The sequence below is a fragment of the Culex pipiens genome, chromosome 2 (assembly GCF_016801865.2).
Source record: "Culex pipiens pallens isolate TS chromosome 2, TS_CPP_V2, whole genome shotgun sequence".
Lineage (NCBI taxonomy): Eukaryota > Metazoa > Arthropoda > Insecta > Diptera > Culicidae > Culex > Culex pipiens.
The window spans coordinates 26,157,421-26,178,533 of record NC_068938.1 but is presented as its reverse complement, the minus strand read 5'-3'; the positions used below and the strand labels follow the sequence as shown (position 1 = coordinate 26,178,533).

Here is a 21,113-nt window from a genome sequence, read left to right as displayed (position 1 = left end):
GGTGCCTACGTGTCCGGTACAAGAAGGCTTGGCGTCGCGGGATTCGAACTCGCGGCGGTTGGCGAGCGGGTGAGAGAAGGAGCGCACGCTCCTTACCTCAACGCCGTCACCACCTCAACGGAGAATCTCCTCCAATTAGCGACCACCACCTGACTCATACCGAACATCTGTGGGTGCAATCAAAGTGGGGTTTGGCGAGCAACAGGCGAATTTCGTCACGAATCGGGGGGTTTTGGCATAACTCCAATGTTTGACGGTCACACACAGGTTCAACTGGTGGTGCGTTTCTTTGGTGGGCCGTGGAGTTGTCGCGCCGGAAGCGGATGCCGGGGTGGGGAATTGGACGGGTTGGATTGAATTTAAATGGATTTTGGGTGGGGAATTTTCAATGAAATGAGACATCCGCTCCAACTGAGAGGGCAAGGGGCAGAACGGGCATGGAGGTCATTTGCGGATGGCTGTCAACGTTTGGATTGGAGAAGGTTTGATGACACAAAATTCATAGTATCACAGAAAAATTTAAACGCAATTACTTAATTTAGATGATTTTTGAATCATCAAACCATCCTCCAACCTTTCAGCTAACAGCTTTCCAAATAAAATTCATAAATTTCAAACCTCAAACCTGATAAAATTCTATCAACATCAACTACCTAAACTCCGGGTATCGAAATAATCAAAATTCGGCACCAAATTAGCTCTTGTTCAAAACTGTCAAAACTTGAACAACTTTGCCCAACGTCACAATAAGGTACCTAACCTCAAATTTCGTCTTTCTAAAAATTTTCCAGAATCTCTAGTTAGTTGATGCATCACGGCAAAATTTAGACAGAAATTGTATCAATTAACCCTAAGCTAGCGGGACAATGGGGGAGAGTTGCAAAGTACCGTCCATACCCGATTCTACCCCTTTTCGATTGGGAAGCTGTGGACGACCCCTTCGAGCAATGACTTCACGCGTTCAAATTCGCACCGCCAAGATCTCTAACTCTGTTTGTTTTTTTTTTGTGTTGTTTTTGTAGTGAATTGGTTTTAGTATTTTTGTTGCTCAACGCGTAATCGTGACTTGTTTTTCTTTTGTATGAATGAGAGTGATATAACAAAGCTGTTTGATATTTGTTTTGCGTGTGTTTTCGACTGAGTGTTTGCTTGTTTTTGCTGAAGCTGTCGCTCAGCTGCGTGATAGAATGTTGTTTGTGGAAGAAAAAAACTAATTGAATTTAGATTCAATTATAATAAAAAATTTAAATTGAAAACAAAAAATAAAGATTCACAAACTGACAAATTGGCCAATTGACAAATTGACAAATTGACAAATTGACAAATTGACAAATTGACAAATTGACAAATTGACAAATTGACAAATTGACAAATTGACAAATTGACAAATTGACAAATTGACAAATTGACAAATTGACAAATTGACAAATTGACAAAATTGACAAAATTGACAAATTGACAAATTGACAAAATGACAAAATTGACAAATTGACAAATTGACAAATTGACAAATTGACAAATTGACAAATTGACAAATTGACAAAAGTAACTTAATTAACAAAATTAACAAAATTAACAAAATTAACAAAATTAACAAAATTAACAAAATTAACAAAATTAACAAAATTAACAAAATTAACAAAATTAACAAAATTAACAAAATCAACAAAATTAAAAAAAATTAACAAAATTAACAAAATTAACAAAATTAACAAAATAAACAAAATTAACAAAATTAACAAAATTAACAAAATTAACAAAATTAGCAAAATTAACAAAATTAACAAAATTAACAAAATTAACAAAATTAACAAAATTAACAAAATTAACAAAATTAACAAAATTAACAAAATTAACAAAATTAACAAAATTAACAAAATTAACAAAATTAACAAAATTGACAAAATTAACAAAATTAACAAAATTAACAAAATTAACAAAATTAACAAAATTAACAAAATTAACAAAATTAACAAAATTAACAAAATTAACAAAATTAACAAAATTAACAATATTAACAAAATTAACAAAATTAACAAAATTAACAAAATTAACAAAATTAACAAAATTAACAAAATTAACAAAATTAACAAAATTAACAAAATTAACAAAATTAACAAAATTAACCAAATGAACAAATCAAATAATTTTGGAACAAAACAAGTTTTCTTGATAAGTTTTTTTTTCTGATTTGATTAATATTGTGCGTATTCTGCGTGTTAAAGCGTGTTTTGCGTTGAGCTCGTGTTTTCGTGTATTTGTGTTTGTGTATTGTACAGCGTACGTTTATCGCCTTTTTTAAGGGTATTTGTTTTGTAGTTTTGTTTTTTTTAGATTTTTAAGATAAGAAAGAATAACAACCTGTTGTACATCAAAACATCTGGTTTCCAAATTCGATGCGGTGGTATTCGTAGATCTTTAACACCACCATATTCCGATGTGTTCCACCTTAAATTCATATCATTCCATTCCTTTTTTTGTAGTAGTTGTAGTTGGTTTTTTGTTTGGTAGGGGATGTGTTTTGTGAGATTGTGTGTTGATAATTGGGTTGGTGGTGGGGGGTTTCATTATTTATAGTTGGAGTTTGGTGTCGATGCAATGGTGAAGGAGTTTAGTTTACGTATCGCATACAAACGGTTTTTTGATTGATTGTTTTTCGTTTGGTTTTTTTGTTTCGGTTTGTTTTTCGAGACATTTGCATCACACACGGTTTCACGGTTCGAAGTCGCGCAAGATGAGATGTGATGTGGTTTAGGAAAATAGAAGAAGAGAAAAAAGAAACATATTTAATTCATCAAATTACACACACACACAACGAGATAGATCGAGGGGAAAAAATTACGCAACACTGAAAAAGAGAAATGTTAGGAGACATATTGATACAACGGTTCGATTGAGTTATTTAGTTCGACGCCCGGGTCGTATTACATCATCCTGGGAATTCACCAGATATCTCGATACATTTGTCATCAATCACAATGAGCAAAACTGAGGAGAGCACGGAGATTGGCCACTTTGTCCCTCGAGGGAGTAGGATTTGCAAGGATCATTCGCCCCTTTTCACCAACTCAATGTTTTTTTTTTTTTGGTTCTCACCGAACATCTGTGTGTCTTGGTCTTGGCGGCAGCTCAAGAAAAGGTCACCAATATTCAAATGGGCATGTCCTTTTTTTTGCGAGCCCACAGGCTCCAACTAAGTGGAGCGGACACACACAAGATGGATCCGTTTTTGCTTGTTTATGGCATAGAACACAGAATACTAGCAGCAGGGGAATGATGAATTATTGATGCAATATTTTTGCCTGACTGATGGAACTCTCTGGGAGCAGCAAAAACAAAAAAAGGACACAAAGGACATACAATCTCCTGTTTTTGTTTCGTATTTTTTACGACGACGAGTGACGCACAAAATGGTTTCAATCTCCAGCAAAGGTGCAAGGCTCTCTTGTTTTCAAGGAAGATACATGGAACGGGTGTAAGGTTGTTGTTACAAGCAGGACAACCTGAACCCAGAAACAGTTGGGAAGAGTGTTTCAGCAAATTGAAAATGGGAAAAGTTTCGGAGCGATTACTTCTCAATAATGGTGGCGCGCGTGATGACGTCAGTGGAAGTTTATGTTGAAGCAATTGATGGAACACGCGGGAAAATTTAAGCTGAAGACAGATGCTTTAGAATCTTAACTTTATCGTTCAATTAAAAAACTATTCGGAACAGTTCAAAATTGTTTGAAATAAGGACTTTAAATTTGTTTTCCATGGTTCAGAATTAAACTAATTTAAATAATTTTGACTATTCTGGTCCATATTTTATAAAAAAATATCAACCGGAATACATCTCTTAATTTTTAAGCCATAATTATTATTTTTTTAAATCATTAAATATTCATGAAATTGATTATTTTCTTAAAGATGAATTCCTTCTCCAGCTAATGGTCTTCAAAATATGTTAAAAGCATAAAAGCCACATAACTTGAAAATGGCTATAAAAACATTAAAGGACATTCCATAAACCACGAGGACACTTTTTTAAATCTCTTTTAGGCCATTGTAAATATTTTTTGAAGTTTATGTCCCTTGACTCTGACCAAAGTCGAGGGGGTGGGAAAAAAATAAAAAAGTTTAAACATTGAATTTACGAGCCAAGGTTTCAACATTTTAATGAACAAAGTATTTGAAAATGCATTTTACACCTGCCCAGTTATTTTGCAATCATTAGTTTCCAAAATATTGACAAATTTTTTTTTTTTTTTTGCCAAAAAAGTTGTTGCGGTGCTGTATATTGGAATTTCATAAAAATTCAAAATACTTTTAATCCAGCCCAAACATACTTAATGCGATTATAAATGCAGGAAAATGCGTTTTAGATTTTTTAAGTTGATTTGATCTCATTTCATTAAAATTTTGAAGATTTTTGAAAAAAAAATTTGCCCCCTGATTTTTTGGACCAATTTTGAAGGGGGAGGGGGCGACATAAACTTTGAAAAATATTTGCACCGTCCTTACTCTTTTACAAAAAATAAAAAAGAAGATTTCCACGGAACGAAACTTTTATGAAAATATGTTCCAAGTTACCTTAATGAAAAAATATTTATTTTTTTCGTGTATGAAAACAATAAAAAAAATCTTTAGAAAACAATAATATTCAAAAACTTAAATATAGATAAATATGATAAAATCATTTGAAAAACAAGTTATCATTATAAAGTTGAATGAGAAACACCGCATTTACTCTACTTGGCCTATTTGTAATATTAAAATTTTAGCATCAATTTTTCCATCTTCTTCGACTCAAAATTTCAGATAAATAAGTCAGATAAATCCCAAGTATTTTTGTTTGTTTAGTTTTTTTGTTCTTAAAGATTTTGAAAGTTTATAAATTAATAATAATTATATTTTTTAATTTTTAATTTAATAGAAAATAAAATGTTTTTGAAAGTAATATTTGAGAATTCTCGTATGGGCAATTCTCAACGAAATCGGCATTTTAGCATCAATTTTTCCATCTTTTTCGTCTCCAGATTTCAGATAAATAAGTCAGATAAATCCCAAGTATTTTTGTTTGTTTAGTTTTTTGGTTCTTAAAGATTAGAAAATAAAATGTTTTTGAAAGTAATATTTGAGAATTCTCGTATGGACAATTCTCAACGAAATCGGCATTTTTTATTTTTAGTGTTATTTTATTTGCCCAAAACATTTTTGAGGCCTTTTCTATGTCCAAAGAAGCAATTTTGTTTCATTAGTACACCCATACAAGGATTTATACAATTTTGGAAATTTTTCATACAAAAAATGCTACGTAGGTAAATAGTCGATAATCTGTATCTTTTGAAGGTATTTTTTAATCGGTTTGGTGTCTTGGGCAAAAATTTAGGGTTTGATGAAGACTGTTCACAAAAAAATTGTACACGGACAAAATATGCCAATTTTTTTTAATATCATTTTAACACACAAAAATCCATTTCCGAAAATCCAAATTTCTATATTTTTGATGTTTTTGGTTACCGTCATCAGGGGTGACATTGGGCCTGGGGAGTGAAATTGGGTCATACAAAATTGCTGAAATTTGTATGACCCAATCTCACCCCCCAGCCCCAATGTAACCCCTGTTGACGGTATTTATGTTTTAGGGGACAAATAATCGCAACTTTTGGGGCAAGGAAATGCATGGACATAAAATTATTGTAATATTGAGTATTTAAGCTATTTTAAATGTATGCCTTGATTCCAAAATATTTGGTGCTACGAAAAAAGCTGTTTGAATGAGACTTTTGAAACTTAAATTTTTTTGTATTTTTTTATTCGCTGTTTCTTTTTACAATCAGAGGACCAACCATTAGTTCATATTTTCTCAAATTTTCGAAATAAATATTGCCAAGATACATGAACACTCCTTAAAAAAAATCATAAAGCTGGAATATTTTAGATAAAATAAAACTTTTTAGTGGTGAATTTTATCAACAAAATTGTTTTGTATTGTTTTATTGTATATTTGATTTTACATGAAATACTGAACAAAAATCTAAACAAACTTCTATTTTTCCAAAATAGACTTTTTTAAATAATCATAACTTGGCGGCAACATTTTTGTCCATTCTTTTTATGGCTTGAAAGTTTTGGTTTCTGTCCTTAAATCATATCAACAAATTTTTAAAAAAATATGGATAATGGGAAATTTAATTTTCCAGAAGAATTGCTTTAATAGAAAAAAATCACAGAGTTTTCAGATTTTTTCAAATGTTTGGTTTTAGTTTTTTGCTCGGAGCGTATGGTGGTGTGTCCCCACGCTTCTTCCTCCCCTGTAGATTCAGAACTGTATTGTGGTTTGAACACACACCCTGTGCTCAAACTCAATCCAATTCAACGAATCATCTCTGCGGTAAACTTTACGCAGTAGGCCTGGCCGGTTTAACGTTTTGTGATGTTTCAATGCATTCTAATGCAATGGTGCTCTACAAATGTTAATAAATGACAAGATAGGGCTAGGCGTCATCTAACATAAGGCACTCTCCAGGATCCCTTCGAAAGATTGGCTGCGCTAGGGTTTGATTAGATTAGATTAGAAATGTTTGGTTTTAGTTTTTTGTTTTTGTAGTGAAATTTGAAAATTTGACTTATTTTAGTTTAAACACTCTAGACACACTAGATTTTGTTGTGATTTGAGATGAAGCCAACCAAATTCTCCGAGAAGTTGTGTTTATATTCTAAGATAAAACTACTTTGGAATACAGCTTTTAACTAACATTAATAATGAAACGATTCTCTCAGGTTTTCGCACATTGAATAAACCCCGCCTGAGATTGCCAGCAGTTCAGTACGCCCAGTTCAAAAGTCCCGTTTGGACGGTTGCCACGAGAGAAAACTTCGCATCCTCGGAAGAAAGCAGATTTTATTTATAACTTCTTCTCTATTCTGGCCGGAAATAAAAAAGGGGAGAGAAAAAAAGAGAATCCCCAAGAATCACGCCAGGGAAAACTGCCTTTGTGGTTTGTTCAAGAGCTGAAGAAGTCGTGTCTTTTCAGCACTACGTTGGCAACCACAACAAGTCAAGCCAAGTCAGTCAGTCATCTGTCCGCGGCCGGTTGCCAACACTGCTCAAAGGCCAAAACCGCACAATATGATGTGCAATTTATTTCGTTTCATTGCGAGGAAGATATAATCTTGTTTGCTTTATTTTTATCGCTCATATTTGGTCCGGAATTTCCCCCTCACCTCTTTTTTGTTGCTGTTGCTTCAAGACGCCAATCAACGCGACAGAGCAGTGCTGCCAGTTTTTGGTGAAATGTCTCCTGTATGTTTGATTCGGTTCAGCTGACAACCGAGGGGTTGGTCAACTTCCGGTATGGCACCCGGGGGTGAATCTTCTTTAGGTCAAATTGTCGGTAATTTTTCTTCACTTTTTATTGCTTGGGAATGTCCGGAGGGGGGCAAATGCAGCAGCAGTACAATAATGATGGTCCTTTCTAGTGACTCTAGGCCTCTCTACTGGGAGCCAGCAAAGGACAGAAAGTGGTGGCCCAGTTTGGTCGGGAAGTTTATTCTTGGAACTTCTGGGATGTTTGGCGCAAATTGGGCACAATTTATGGCTGTTAATTGTGGAAAATTACGTCGGAAGGGTTTATTGCTCGAGGGAAATGAATGTGTGCCAGTGTCCATTAGGGAAGATGCGTTTTATGACTTTGGGGAATTTTATGACAAAGTTGGGGGGGTTGTGTTCAGAGAGTTTACCAATTTAAATATATTTTTCAAGGAATGTCCTTTCTATGCTCTTTTGGAATGTTATTCGTGGTTTTGATATTCTTTACATATTTTCATTCAACATAATGAGAGATTTGCACTAAATTTTCAAATTTTGACAATAAAAAACGGAAAAAGTTGTAAATATGTCGACCATTAAAAAAAAATCATTTGATAGCAACAAGAACGAATATTTATCATCATTCTCATTCTTTGCAAGGCTATACCTTAGGTTGGATCAACGATGTAGAAAAAATTTGGGACTTTTCTTTTGTCTAGAAATAGACGAGGAATGGAGTATTATTTAATTTGAAATTAGTAATCAAAAAATTTCCAAAAAACCCTAAAAGAGTAAAAGCTCAATTGCTATTTCATTTTAATTTTTATGAGTATCACACGATCGGGATATTTCCATAGATTTCGAATGTTATAACACACATTATTGAAAAAACAACATTTTCACAAATTTTAGATTTTAGCGTGACACACTTTATGGATGACGTCTAATCGGATCTGTAAAAAAACTGAAATTTGAAGCGAACGTAGTCTTAAGAAAATTTCAAGTGTTTCAAAAATATGTGTTATTACTTTTTAAATCTATGGAAAAATCCCGAAAATATTGTAAAAAGCTTAATTTTTGTATATTTGCGAAAATCCGTACCTTTGTAAAAATTTTGAATATTTCACAAAACAAAATCTTACTTTAGAAATGCATGAAAAGTCCCGATCATTTGAAAACCATATTGTTAAAAACTATGTTATAACTTTCGAGTTTTATAAAAAAAATCTCATATTACAAAAAACTGTTTTTTTTTATTTTCCGAAAATATGTAGTTTTGTGAAATTTTGAGTTATTTCAAAACTGTGTGTTATAACTTTCGAAATGTATGAAAGAAAACTCGATCATTTGATACGTATACACAGCAAAAAAAAGTTAGTTTTAGTAATGGGTAATTCTCCGCCAACTCACACAGCAGTTGCCCCGACCCCTCTTCGATTTGCGTGAAACTTTGTCCTAAGGGGTAACTTTTGTCCCTGATCATGAATCCGAGGTCCATTTTTTGATATCTCGTGACGGAGGGGCGGTACGACCCCTTCCATTTTTGAACATGCGAAAAAAGAGGTGTTTTTCAATAATTTGCAGCCTGAAACGGTGATGAGATAGAAATTTGGTGTCAAAGGGACTTTTATGTAAAATTAGACGCCCGATTTGATGGCGTACTCAGAATTCCGAAAAAACGTATTTTTCATCGAAAAAAACACTAAAAAAGTTTTAAAAATTCTCCCATTTTCCGTTACTCGACTGTAAAAAATTTTGGAACATGTCATTTTATGGGAAATTTAATGTACTTTTCGAATCTACATTGTCCCAGAAGGGTCATTTTTTCATTTAGAACAAAATTTTTCATTTTAAAATTTCGTGTTTTTTCTAACTTTGCAGGGTTATTTTTTAGAGTGTAACAATGTTCTACAAAGTTGTAGAGCAGACAATTACAAAAATTTTAATATATATACATAAGGGTTTTGCTTATAAACATCACAAGTTATCACGATTTTACGAAAAAAAGTTTTAAAAAAGTTGGTCGTCATCGATCATGGCCGTTCATGGTCACCCGCGACAGACACGGACGACGAAACAAAGAGAAACGCAAAAAGTAACTTTTTCAAAACTTTTTTTCGTAAAATCGCGATAACTTGTGATGTTTATAAGCAAACCCCTTATGTATATATATTAAAATTTTTGTAATTGTCTGCTCTACAACTTTGTAGAACATTGTTACACTCTAAAAAATAACCCTGCAAAGTTAGAAAAAACACGAAATTTTAAAATGAAAAATTTTGTTCTAAATGAAAAAATGACCCTTCTGGGACAATGTAGATTCGAAAAGTACATTAAATTTCCCATAAAATGACATGTTCCAAAATTTTTTACAGTCGAGTAACGGAAAATGGGAGAATTTTTAAAACTTTTTTAGTGTTTTTTTCGATGAAAAATACGTTTTTTCGGAATTCTGAGTACGCCATCAAATCGGGCGTCTAATTTTACATAAAAGTCCCTTTGACACCAAATTTCTATCTCATCACCGTTTCAGGCTGCAAATTATTGAAAAACACCTCTTTTTTCGCATGTTCAAAAATGGAAGGGGTCGTACCGCCCCTCCGTCACGAGATATCAAAAAACGGACCTCGGATTCGTGATCAGGGACAAAAGTTACCCCTTAGGACAAAGTTTCACGCAAATCGAAGAGGGGTCGGGGCAACTTTTCCCGATTTCGTGTGAGTTGGTAGAGAATTACCCTAATACTACATAAAAAATGTGTAAAAATGTGAGCCTGATGAATATTCATCCTGATGAATACTCATCAATTCCAGGTGTAAAAATTTTCATGTAATTATAATTGAGCAATTCTCTACTGAAACCGGAAATGGATTTATTTGTATTTTTTTATTTGGCTCAAACTTTGTGACCCTATGACCAAATAAGCTATTTTGTGTCATTGGTTCACCCATACAAGTCTCCATACAATTTTGGCTACTGTCCATACAAAAATGGTATGTAAATATTCAAACAGCTGTAACTTTTGAGTGAATTGTCTGATCGGCGAAGTTGTAGGTATTGTTGAGAACTATCTAGAAAAAAATAGGCTCACGGAAATTTTTTTTGCAAATTTTTCATCAACTTTTTTTACAAAAACTCAATTTTCCAAAATACGTATTTTTTTGATTTTCGAGATTTTTTGATATGTTTTAGGGGGCAAAAATCCGCAACTTTTGAGCCATAGAGAAACATGGTCAAAAAATCTGCCGCTGAGTTACGAATTTTTAAAAATATAGTGATTTTTGGAAAAAATCGAAGTTTCAGCAAAAAAAAATTGACAGTATTTTTTAATGCAAGATTGAATTTGCAATCAAAAAGTACTTTACAGATTTTTTGATAAAGGGCTCCGTCTCCAAGATATAGCCACCGAAAGTTTGATTTTAGCGAAATATTTGCAGTTTTTCGATTTTTTAAAAATAGTGACCATGAGTGACCATTTCTAGAAAACATTTTTTTGAAAAGTTCTGAAAATTTGCTATAAAATTGTCTAAGAAACATTGAAGATTGGACCTCAGGTTGCTGAGATACAGCCGCTTTAAGAAAAAGAAATCCGAAAATTGAAGTTTTCTAAGTCTCACCCAAACAACTCACCATTTTCTGATGTCGATATCTTAGCAACTAATGGTCCGATTTTCAATGTTAAAATATGAAACATTCGTGAAATTTTCCGATTTTTTCGAAAAAAAAAAGTTTTTTTTTTAAATTTTAAGTCTAGACTAACATTTAAAAAGGGCCACACATTGAATATTACGTTTATTTAAAATGCTAGTCTTGATTTATTTATTTTTCAAAATATTTTTTTCAAAAGATCGAAAAATTTCACGAATATTTCATATTTTAACATTGAAAATCGGACCATTAGTTGCTGAGATATCGACATTAGAAAATGGTGAGTTGTTTGGGTGAGACTTAGAAAACTTCAATTTTTGGATTTCTTTTTCTTAAAGCGGCTGTATCTCAGCAACCCGAGGTCCATCTTCAATGTCTCTTAGATAATTTTATAGCAAATTTTCTGAACTTTTCAAAAAAAATATTTTCAGAAATGGTCACTCATGGTCAGGCAAAAATCAAACTTTCGGTGGCTATATCTTGAAAACGCAGCACTTTATCGAAAAATCTGTAGAGTACTTTTCGATTGCAAATTCAATTTTGCATTAAAAAATAATGTAAAATTTGTTTTAGCAAAATTTCGATTTTTTTTTCCAAAAATCACATCTTTTTCAAAAATTCATAAATCGGCGGCAGATTTTTGGACCATGTTTCTCTATGGCTCAAAAGTTGCGGATTTTTGTCCCCTAAAACATATCAAAAAATCTCGAAAATCAAAAATTACATATTTTGGGAAATTGAGTTTTTGTGAAAAAAAAGTTAATCAAAAAGTTTGCATTTTTTTCCGTGTACCTATTTTTTTCTCAATTGTCCTCAACAATACCTACAACTTCGCCGAAGACACCAAATTGATCAGAAAATTCACTCAAAAGTTACAGCTGTTTAAATATTTACATACCATTTTTGTATGGACAGTAGCCAAAATTGTATGGAGACTTGTATGGGTGAACCAATGACACAAAATAGCTTATTTGGTCACAGGGAAGGCCCCCACAAAGTTTGAGCACAATAAAAAAACAAAAAATAAAAATGGTCGAAATGGGCCGATTTCGTAGAGAGTTGCTCAATTGCAATTTTTGATGAATGTTCATATGATTATATAGCAAATTTCTCGCATATAGCCAAAATCCCATAAGCTCTGTGCTTCAGTTATCAAATCATAACTAGGCAGTGCAAAACCGGGACATGGCTGTATTATTTAGACCTTTTTTTTGTAATGAAGCAACTGAAAATTAGAAATCTTTTTACGATAGCGCTTAAAAAACAGTTTTGGATGACAAGAATTTCATTAAACTTTCACATCACAAGATCATAAATCATGAAGAAGTCAATATTTTTTTACATCATGGAAATGAGAAGTATAATTAAAAGTGGATTAAAAGCCAAAGGTTGGATTGAAATCTTGTTGGTTACGACAATCAGTGATTTTAATTAGGTTGAAGAAATGCATCAACTAATAGAATTAATATTTTTTTATAGGGTAATTCTCTACCAACTCACACGAAATCGGGAAAAGTTGCCCCGACCCCTCTTCGATTTGCGTGAAACTTTGTCCTAAGGGGTAACTTTTGCCCCTGATCACGAATCCGAGGTCCGTTTTTTGATATCTCGTGACGGAGGGGCGGTACGACCCCTTCCATTTTTGAACATGTGAAAAAAGAGGTGTTTTTCAATAATTTGTAGCCTGAAACGGTGATGAGATAGAAATTTGGTGTCAAAGAGACTTTTATGTAAAATTAGACGCCCGATTTGATGGCGTACTCAGAATTCCGAATAAACGTATTTTTCATCGAAAAAAACACTAAAAAAATTTTAAAAATTCTCCCATTTTCCGTTACTCGACTGTAAAAAATTTTGGAACATGTCATTTTATGGGAAATTTAATGTACTTTTCGAATCTACATTGTCGCAGAAGGGTCATTTTTTCATTTAGAACAAAATTTTTCATTTTAAAATTTCGTGTTTTTTCTAACTTTGCAGGGTTATTTTTTAGAGTGTAACAATGTTCTACAAAGTTGTAGAGCAGACAATTAAAAAAAAATTGATATATAGACATAAGGGGTTTGCTTATAAACATCACGAGTTATCACGATTTTACGAAAAAAAAGTTTTGAAAAAGTTGGTCGTCATCGATCATGGCCGTTCATAGTCACCCGCGACAGACACGGACGACGAAACGAAGAAAAACGCAAAAAGTAACTTTTTCAAAACTTTTTTTTCGTAAAATCGCGACAACTCGTGATGTTTATAAGCAAACTCCTTATATCTATATATCAAATTTTTTGTAATTGTCTGCTCTACAACTTTGTACAACATTGTTACAACGCTAAAATCGGGCGTCTAATTTTACACAAAAGTCCCTTTGACACCAAATTTCTATCTCATCACCGTTTCAGGCTGCAAATTTTTGAAAAATAACTCTTTTTTCGCATGTTCAAAAATGGAAGGGGTCGTACCGCCCCTCCGTCACGAGATATCAAAAAACGGACCTCGGATTCGTGATCAGGGACAAAAGTTACCCCTTAGGACAAAGTTTCACGCAAATCGAAGAGGGGTCGGGGCAACTGCTGTGTGAGTTGGCGGAGAATTAACCTATATTATTTTCAACTCATATGCTTACGTTTTTTTTCGGAAAAACGATTAAATTTAGTGTTTAAAACATGTTTCTTTAATTCTTTGTCAATAAAATCAAAGTTAAAAAGATCATTAATTTAAGGCTTACCGCGTATTTTGGAAATGTTAGTTAAACTGACAGACTTTCAATGTGCATCCAAAAACCATCAAAACACCAACTTTTTCATCAAACCAGCTAAGACACCTCCAATTCCGCCGCCAACCCCATAAATCAACTATTGATTGAACTGCTTTAAAATATCGCCGGAAAGCGGACGACATGCTCCGGAATTCACAGCCAATTTTCCAATCGCTTTTTCCTCGACATTGCTTGTGATGGTGGCGTTCCAAAGCACTTTTCCCCCACAGAGCGAGAGGTGCGCCACTGTATCTATCGACATCAAGGTGGTGGCTTTCCAACGCCAAAAAAGACCATTGCTGACACCTCTGGCTTCGTTTTTTTTTTTCTCCTCTGCACTGCAGATAGCTCAGCTTTGTGGACCATCCCAGGAGAGTCGCGCGCCGAAAAGTCAGAATCGGACGTGGTTGGTCTTTAATAAATAAAATATGAGCCAAGCGATTCGTTTCGACAGGTCAGAGGAGGACTTTGTGTGTGTGTGGTGTGGATCTGGGTGCCTTGAGGGCACCTGTACCGTCGTCGTTTTGGGTGGGTGGTCCACGTGGAAGATGGAGGTGGGTGCTGAGAGGAAAATTGGTGGAAAGTAGCGACAGCCATTCAAGGTGAATTGGAACTGATGCTGGGTTTAAAGTGGGACTTTCCTGACGATTGGTTTGAATTTGCGGGTTGATATCTTGAGCTTTTTTGATTCTTCAAATAGGTTTTAATTTTGTAAGCTAAATCGTGCATTTGACCAGAAAATGGTTTAAGACATTTCTTAGATGTTCATTGCAAAATACAAAATATCTTAAAAGAATTCTTACATTGTTTTTGTTGCCAATTAGACATTTCATTTCCCATCTGACCACAATGCAATTCTCGTGCAATATCACTTAAAAATTTGTCACTCATAATAACTTTTGCTGCAGCTTCAGCACGCAGAGTGACATGTGTGGCTTTTCATTTCAACCTATATTTACGCTGTCATGTAAGGCATCAGTTACAACTCACATTCCACATTCCACATGACAGATTTCGCTGGAAAAACTCTCATGAACAAACACACACACACACTCAAATATGGTCCAGAAAGTGCTCCGTGCTCGTTAAAAGTTTATTCTGCGAATAAAAGAGGGAAAACAATCCAACAAACAGCAAGCGGGCCAAAACTATGACGATTTCCAGAGTGGGGTGGAAAATTTCCCAACCTCCCACCTTCACTCGGAACACCCCAAAAAGGATTAGTGACTCGGCGCGCGTGGCGGCAGAATGAAAATCGACATCATTAATTCTTCGTCAGGGGAACGGGGAATGCGAGGAGGACGCCTCGAGGGAAAGTTTTGAATATAATGAATTCCAAATCTTGGCCCCACCAACAGCGGTGGGTGGTGAAGCTTTCTAATCGCTTATCATTGGTTCGGTTCTTGGGCAACTTTAAAGATAACGGCAGTTGGGTTTGGAGTAGAAAGGGGGAGTTTGGTTTCGTGGAAAAGTTAGTCGCGTTTTGCTTGAACAATTGAAGGCAAACTAGATAAGTTTTTTTCAACTTTTTGTCAACGCCACAATTCAAAAAACAAAGCGCAGTTTTAAGCATTCTTTGTATTCATTGACCTTCTGGATATACAACGATTGCACGTCAATCCAGCAGGATCCAGATTTTGAGAATCGAAGGCAAAAACCATTAGACCTTTTTTTTTTGTTTGGCCATAAAGGTGTTTCTATGCATCATTTTAATTTATTTAACGGCTGAATCAATTTAAGCCCGTTTCGTTTAAAAAATGTGATTAGTTTAGCTTTTATTCAAAAATACTTAGACAATTGAATAATATAGCCGGATAGACATAAACTATATTTGCTGATAAAAGGGACCCAAGTGCTCAAAGCTGAAATTTGTTAAAGTGATTTTTCAGGATTTTTACGACACATATCCAAATACTGTGTAAATCTACTAAGTACGAAGGACTCATTTCGATTGATAAAAAAATGATTTTGTTTGATTGCTATACCAAAATCCGTTTTTTTTTCAATAATATGTTTTTAAAATGTCTTAGTATTTTTCATTGAAATTATTCCACTTTTTTTAATCGTTAATTCCGGAGTTATGATTTTTTTTAAATATGGTTTTTGCTGGAATTGTAAAAAACTGCCATTTTTTGACAACTCTTTTTCGGATAGGACCACCCTAATTGCCAAATAAAATAATAGGGTTCTTATTATTTTGGCCAAGGAACTCCTATGCTGAATTTGAGTCAAACTGCAGCATACCTGCTGGCAGGGCTGTGGAGTCGGAGTCGGAGTCGGAGCCGGAGTCGGTGGAGTCGGGTCTTTTTGGGGACCTGGAGTCGGAGTCGGAGTCGGAGTCGTCAAAACTCGAACAGCTGGAGTCGGAGCCGGAGTCGGAGTCGGCTAAATTTTACGAGCTGGAGTCGGAGTCGGAGTCGGAGTCGGATCCGAAAATTCCTGATAACCCGGAGTCGGAGTCGGAGTCGGAGTTATCTAAAATTCAACAAAAATTATCTTTTTTTTATTGTTTAGTATTTGTTATAATGCAGGTTAATTCATAAAACTTCTTATTTTTTTTTTTCAAAGTCGCATGCATTGCGTTACAATTTTTTTCCTTTTTTTTAATAGATTTATCAGATGAGCAATTCTCTATGAAATCGGCCGATTTCAACCTTTTTTATTTTTTGTTTTTTTTTTTTGCTATTTGACTCAAACTTTATGGGGGCCTTCCCACAAGAAGCCATTTTGTGTCAATGATTCACTCATAGTTATCTCAATACAATTTTGGCAGAAGTTCATATAAAAATGGTACGTAAATATTCGAAAATCTGTAACTTAACTTTTCAAGAATTTTTTTTATTTGTTTTGGTGTCTTCGGCAAAGTTGTAGATATTGTAGAAAACTATTAAAAACAGGTACACGGACAAAACATTTGGTGATTTTTTAATTACGTTTTATTTACAAAAATTAAATTTCAGAAAATCAAAATTTTTAAATTTTTGAGTTTTTTCTTGTTTTTTTTTTCAGGGGACAAAACCCTTCATCAAGCCATCCTGAAGTATGAACCAAAACTTTGCCGACGAGTCATGATTTTTTTTTAAATAGTGATTTATGTAAAAATTGAAAACTTGTACTTAACATTTTCTGACCTAATTATTGATGTAAAATCGAATTTGCCATCGAAAAGTATTTTACACATTTTTTGAGTAAGTACACCGTTTTAAAAATATATCCATTCAAAGCAAAATTTTGCCGAAAATCCGGTTTTTTAATTTAAAAAAAAGTGTCCATGATTGTCCATTTCTAAAAATATTGAATGTTTGGCCCTTTTAAAATGTTAGTATTCATTAAAAAAAAAAATTTCGAAAAGATCGGAAAATTTCACGAATGTTTCATTTTTCAATATTGAAAATCGGACTGCTGATATATAGACATTAGAAAATGGAGGGTTGTTTGGGTTAGACTTAGAAAAATCAATTTTCCTGTTTCTTTTATCCGCTGTATCTCAGCAACAAGTGGTCAAATCTTCTTAGACGAAATAGTAGGAAATTTTCTGAACTTTTCGATAAAGATATTTTCAGGAATGAACAATCATGGACACTATTTTCGAAAAAAAAAACCGGAATTTTTCGGACAATATTTAACTTTGAATACTATATTTTTAAAATGGTACACTTAATAAAAAAAAATTGTAAAGTACTTTTCGAATACAAATTCGATTGTATTCGAAAAATGAGGTCGAAAAATTTTAAATACGTGATTTATTTTTTTATAAAAATCACTATTTTTTAAAAATCTTAAATCGTCGGCAAAATTTTGGTCCATACTTCTGAATTGATCTTCTAAAATCCCTTAAAAACTGGAGATATTTTTTGATTTCTGTTTCAATTACGTTTAAAACTTGTTACCTGGAAAGATTTTTTTCACTTTTGTGATTCGAACTTATTTTCCTTGAGAAAAAACATAACAATTAGAGAGTATTTAAGTAATCCTATTCAACAATGTTTTCAAAATAATAGTCAACTAACTTTTGAATTTTTTTAAAATATGTGGAGTCGGAGTCGGAGTCGGAGCTAACCATTTGTTGAAAGCTGGAGTCGGAGTCGGAGTCGGCTAGAGTTTGCAGGCCGGAGTTGGAGTCGGAGTCGGAGTCGGTTCGAGCTGAAAGCCGGAGCCGGAGTCGGAGTCGAAGTCGGCTTATCTCAGAAAGCTGGAGTCGGTATCAGAGTCGGAGTCGTTTAAAACATGACCCGACTCCGCAGCCCTGCCTGCTGGTTTAACGTGGAATCGCTGATACTTCTACAAAAGTTTATTAATTCCTTAATCTTGTGAAAATGTAAAATATGCTCCTTTATATTGATTTGGACTATCCTTATCCTTATCCTTATCCTCAACATTCATTAAAAAAAATAATCATGAAAGCAAAAATTTAATCAAATTTCTTGAAAGCCATTATCAATATTTTTTTAGGTATCTAGACAAAATTATTTGAGCGCAATTTAAAAATAAAATGTCTAATTTGAAAGCTAATTTTAAATCAAATTTCTTAAAATCAATTATCAACATTTACCATTAAGTAGATATGTGAGATTGTTGTTGGAAATATTCATTTTATTTAATTTTTTAATGGAAAATTTTTCAAGGAGATTATCGTCTGCGAACAATTGACTCAACAATCTATTCTTTCCTGCTTAAATTTGTATGAAAAGCAAATCTTAATTATTTTTTGCAATTCTTTAACAAAACATGAAGTTTGATAAGCTGTTTCAATGCTTCCAAAAACTTAAAAGTTCTGAGATTATTTTTTTGGCAGTTTAAAAATGTTTTGAAATTTAACCCTCTGCCGCTCAAATTATTTCAAAATATTTTTTTTGTTTTCCATAAGCATAAGCAAAAACGAATGCATAATTATTAAAACAGCAAAAGAAAGGGATATTAGTGGAACATTCGACCAAAGTTGCACACAGAAAAATATGTTTTTTCGAACATATGCAAAATCAAATGTTATATCATCAGTCTTAAGATTTTCTAAAATAATCAGATCGAGAATTCTACTTTCCTTTGCTATTAAAGATTCAAAATTGGTTAGAAATTATTTTTTTGGAAAATATTTGTCGAAACCCGTTAGAGGATAATTCGCGAAAGTCTTTTTATTAAAATTATTTCAAAACTGTTGAAAAGCCACAATTATTCATGCGAAAAAAATAACAATTGAAAACGTTTAAAACTCACGGATTCCAAGATAATTGTAAACAAAGGTCAAATGAAAGAAAGTTTTTAGTTCAAAACTTATATTTTATATCTTCAAACTTCTAAGCATTTTGATAATAAGTGAAATTTTGGCTAAGGCCCACCAATCAATTAATATGGCTATAAAACCGGGTTTTTCCTGTCACAATATTGTTCAAATTAAATTTGAGCGAATTGTGTTGTGTTCTATCAATCTAAAATTGACTATTAAGTTTGGTATTATTTTTTTTTAATTTTCAATATGTTTAAATTTATGTTATAAACGAATTTTAAGAAACATTCAAACGCGATCTTTATGGTAATGAAGATGTAAATAAATCCTTATTTTTCTACTGTGAATATATATTTATTTTTTTCATTCAAGAATACTTTTTTGAAAGGTTATCCCATTCAAGCAACAATCAATTCACAAATCGCTTCTAACCTTAAACACACACATCAGCGTTATTTAAAAAAAAATGGGGTAATGGGGTTTCAAACTTAAATTCAATAAAACTTCAAAATTTTTCATTAAAAAATACTTTAAAAAGTTGATTGTAATAAAAAGAAACATTTTATTTATTCACGCAGAAAAATAAGGTAAATTTGAATCAACAAAACGTTTTGTTGATTTGAAAATCATGATTTTTGTTGAATCAACGCTAAACGTCAAAGCAGTTTTTTCAAAACATCAAAATAATTTAGAGGAATTGTTTAAAAATCAGGGTTTGCTTCAACGCAATTTTTTGTTGATTATAATCAACAAAAAATTTGTTGATTCAAACCTCGTACAGGCTGATTCTACAAAACATTTTTCTGCGTGTTGTTATTTAATTTAAAAAAAACTCCAAAAAAATTTAGACAATGAAATAAAATACAAAAATAATTCAATTTCAATTAAACTTATTTAGAAGAAAATAAACAAAATATAAGTATTGTACGGAAAACCTCTGCATTCCGGCACCCCATAAAGTTCAAACGAATCGACCTTGAGTTTATACTCTCCTAATCGCGTTTTCAATAAAAGTCGGAATGCAAATGTCCAACCCTGCCCCTCCCCATCACAGACTGGCAGGCCGGCGACTTTCCCAACCCCTTTTCAACACTCCTGCCGTACACTGTGCTCTAAATGGGGCGGGGCCATTCGATGCTAATTTTATCTCGAATTTCCCAAACAGCAGTTTCGAGCTCGCTTTCTCGCTCGTACGCGCCCCATTCAAATAGCCTTTTTACTGAAATTCAAATAAAAATCATTACCTGAAATTAATTTCTTCCTCTTTTATTTCCCATTCTCGGAGTGAATGAAAAAAAAAACCCAAAAGAAGAAAGAAAGAACTTTTCCCAGTCTGGCAAAAGAACAAAGGTAAGAGAAAATGTCTCTAAACATTCAAAAGGAGGCAAAGGCACAACAACATTCAACAATTTCGCCCCGAATCAAGAGTTGGAATGAACCGGGGGCCCCGAGACGGCGAGATCCCGAAAGCTTGCCTGAAAGCTGTCGTCCGAAAAAGTTTATTGCTTTTTAAAAGAATGAGCACAACTTTCAAACGATGGCGACGACGGCGGCGGCGGCGGAAGCGAGCGTAGTCAGAGCTAAATGTATTTTCAATTTTCTTTCGACGGGAGGGAGTTCTTATTTTCGGGGGAGTAGCGTTTTCCTCTTTTGCCCTTTCTTTGTTGTGTGCTGAGCTTTGCCGTGGAAAATCGAGAAGCCCAATCTCGTTGACCGACGGGCTGGTTAAAAGGGGTTGGGATGGGTTAGGGTGGTCTATTGATAAAAGTTTGAACATCTTTCAAAGTGATTGTTCTATAATTTTTTGCATATATTTCATTTATTTATATTATTTTCAATAAGATAAAATATTCACTTAAATGTATATTGAAATCACCTTCATCCTATGCATATTTGATAATTTCAGCAAAATTCATTTGGATTTTTTAACTTAAAAATGGGAAATGTATTGAAGATTTTAATTCAAATGCCATTGACGATTTCGAACAACAACTGTTATTTTGATTTTTTTTTTTTTCAAAACTTGTACGTTTGCAGGCATTAATATTAACATTAAATATTGATTATTCTATATTAATATTTTGCTCAATGATCTCTTCCACCCCGGGATCCGAACTTGTCTGCGTTGACAATCTTTTAAAGGATGTTTGGATTCTTTCATAATATTATGATTTATTGTCAACACTTAAAAATTT

General features: G+C 33.4%; 1 protein-coding gene across 1 annotated transcript in view; it reads right to left on the bottom strand.

Moving 5' to 3' along the window:
• Positions 1-21,113, bottom strand: part of LOC120420966 (neuronal acetylcholine receptor subunit alpha-7-like) — a 209,487-nt gene that overhangs the window by 77,064 nt on the left and 111,310 nt on the right. The window contains exon 5 of the mRNA XM_039584098.2: positions 2,362-2,471. Coding sequence (XP_039440032.1) covers positions 2,362-2,471 — 110 coding nt within the window. The remainder of the gene's footprint in view (positions 1-2,361; positions 2,472-21,113) is intronic.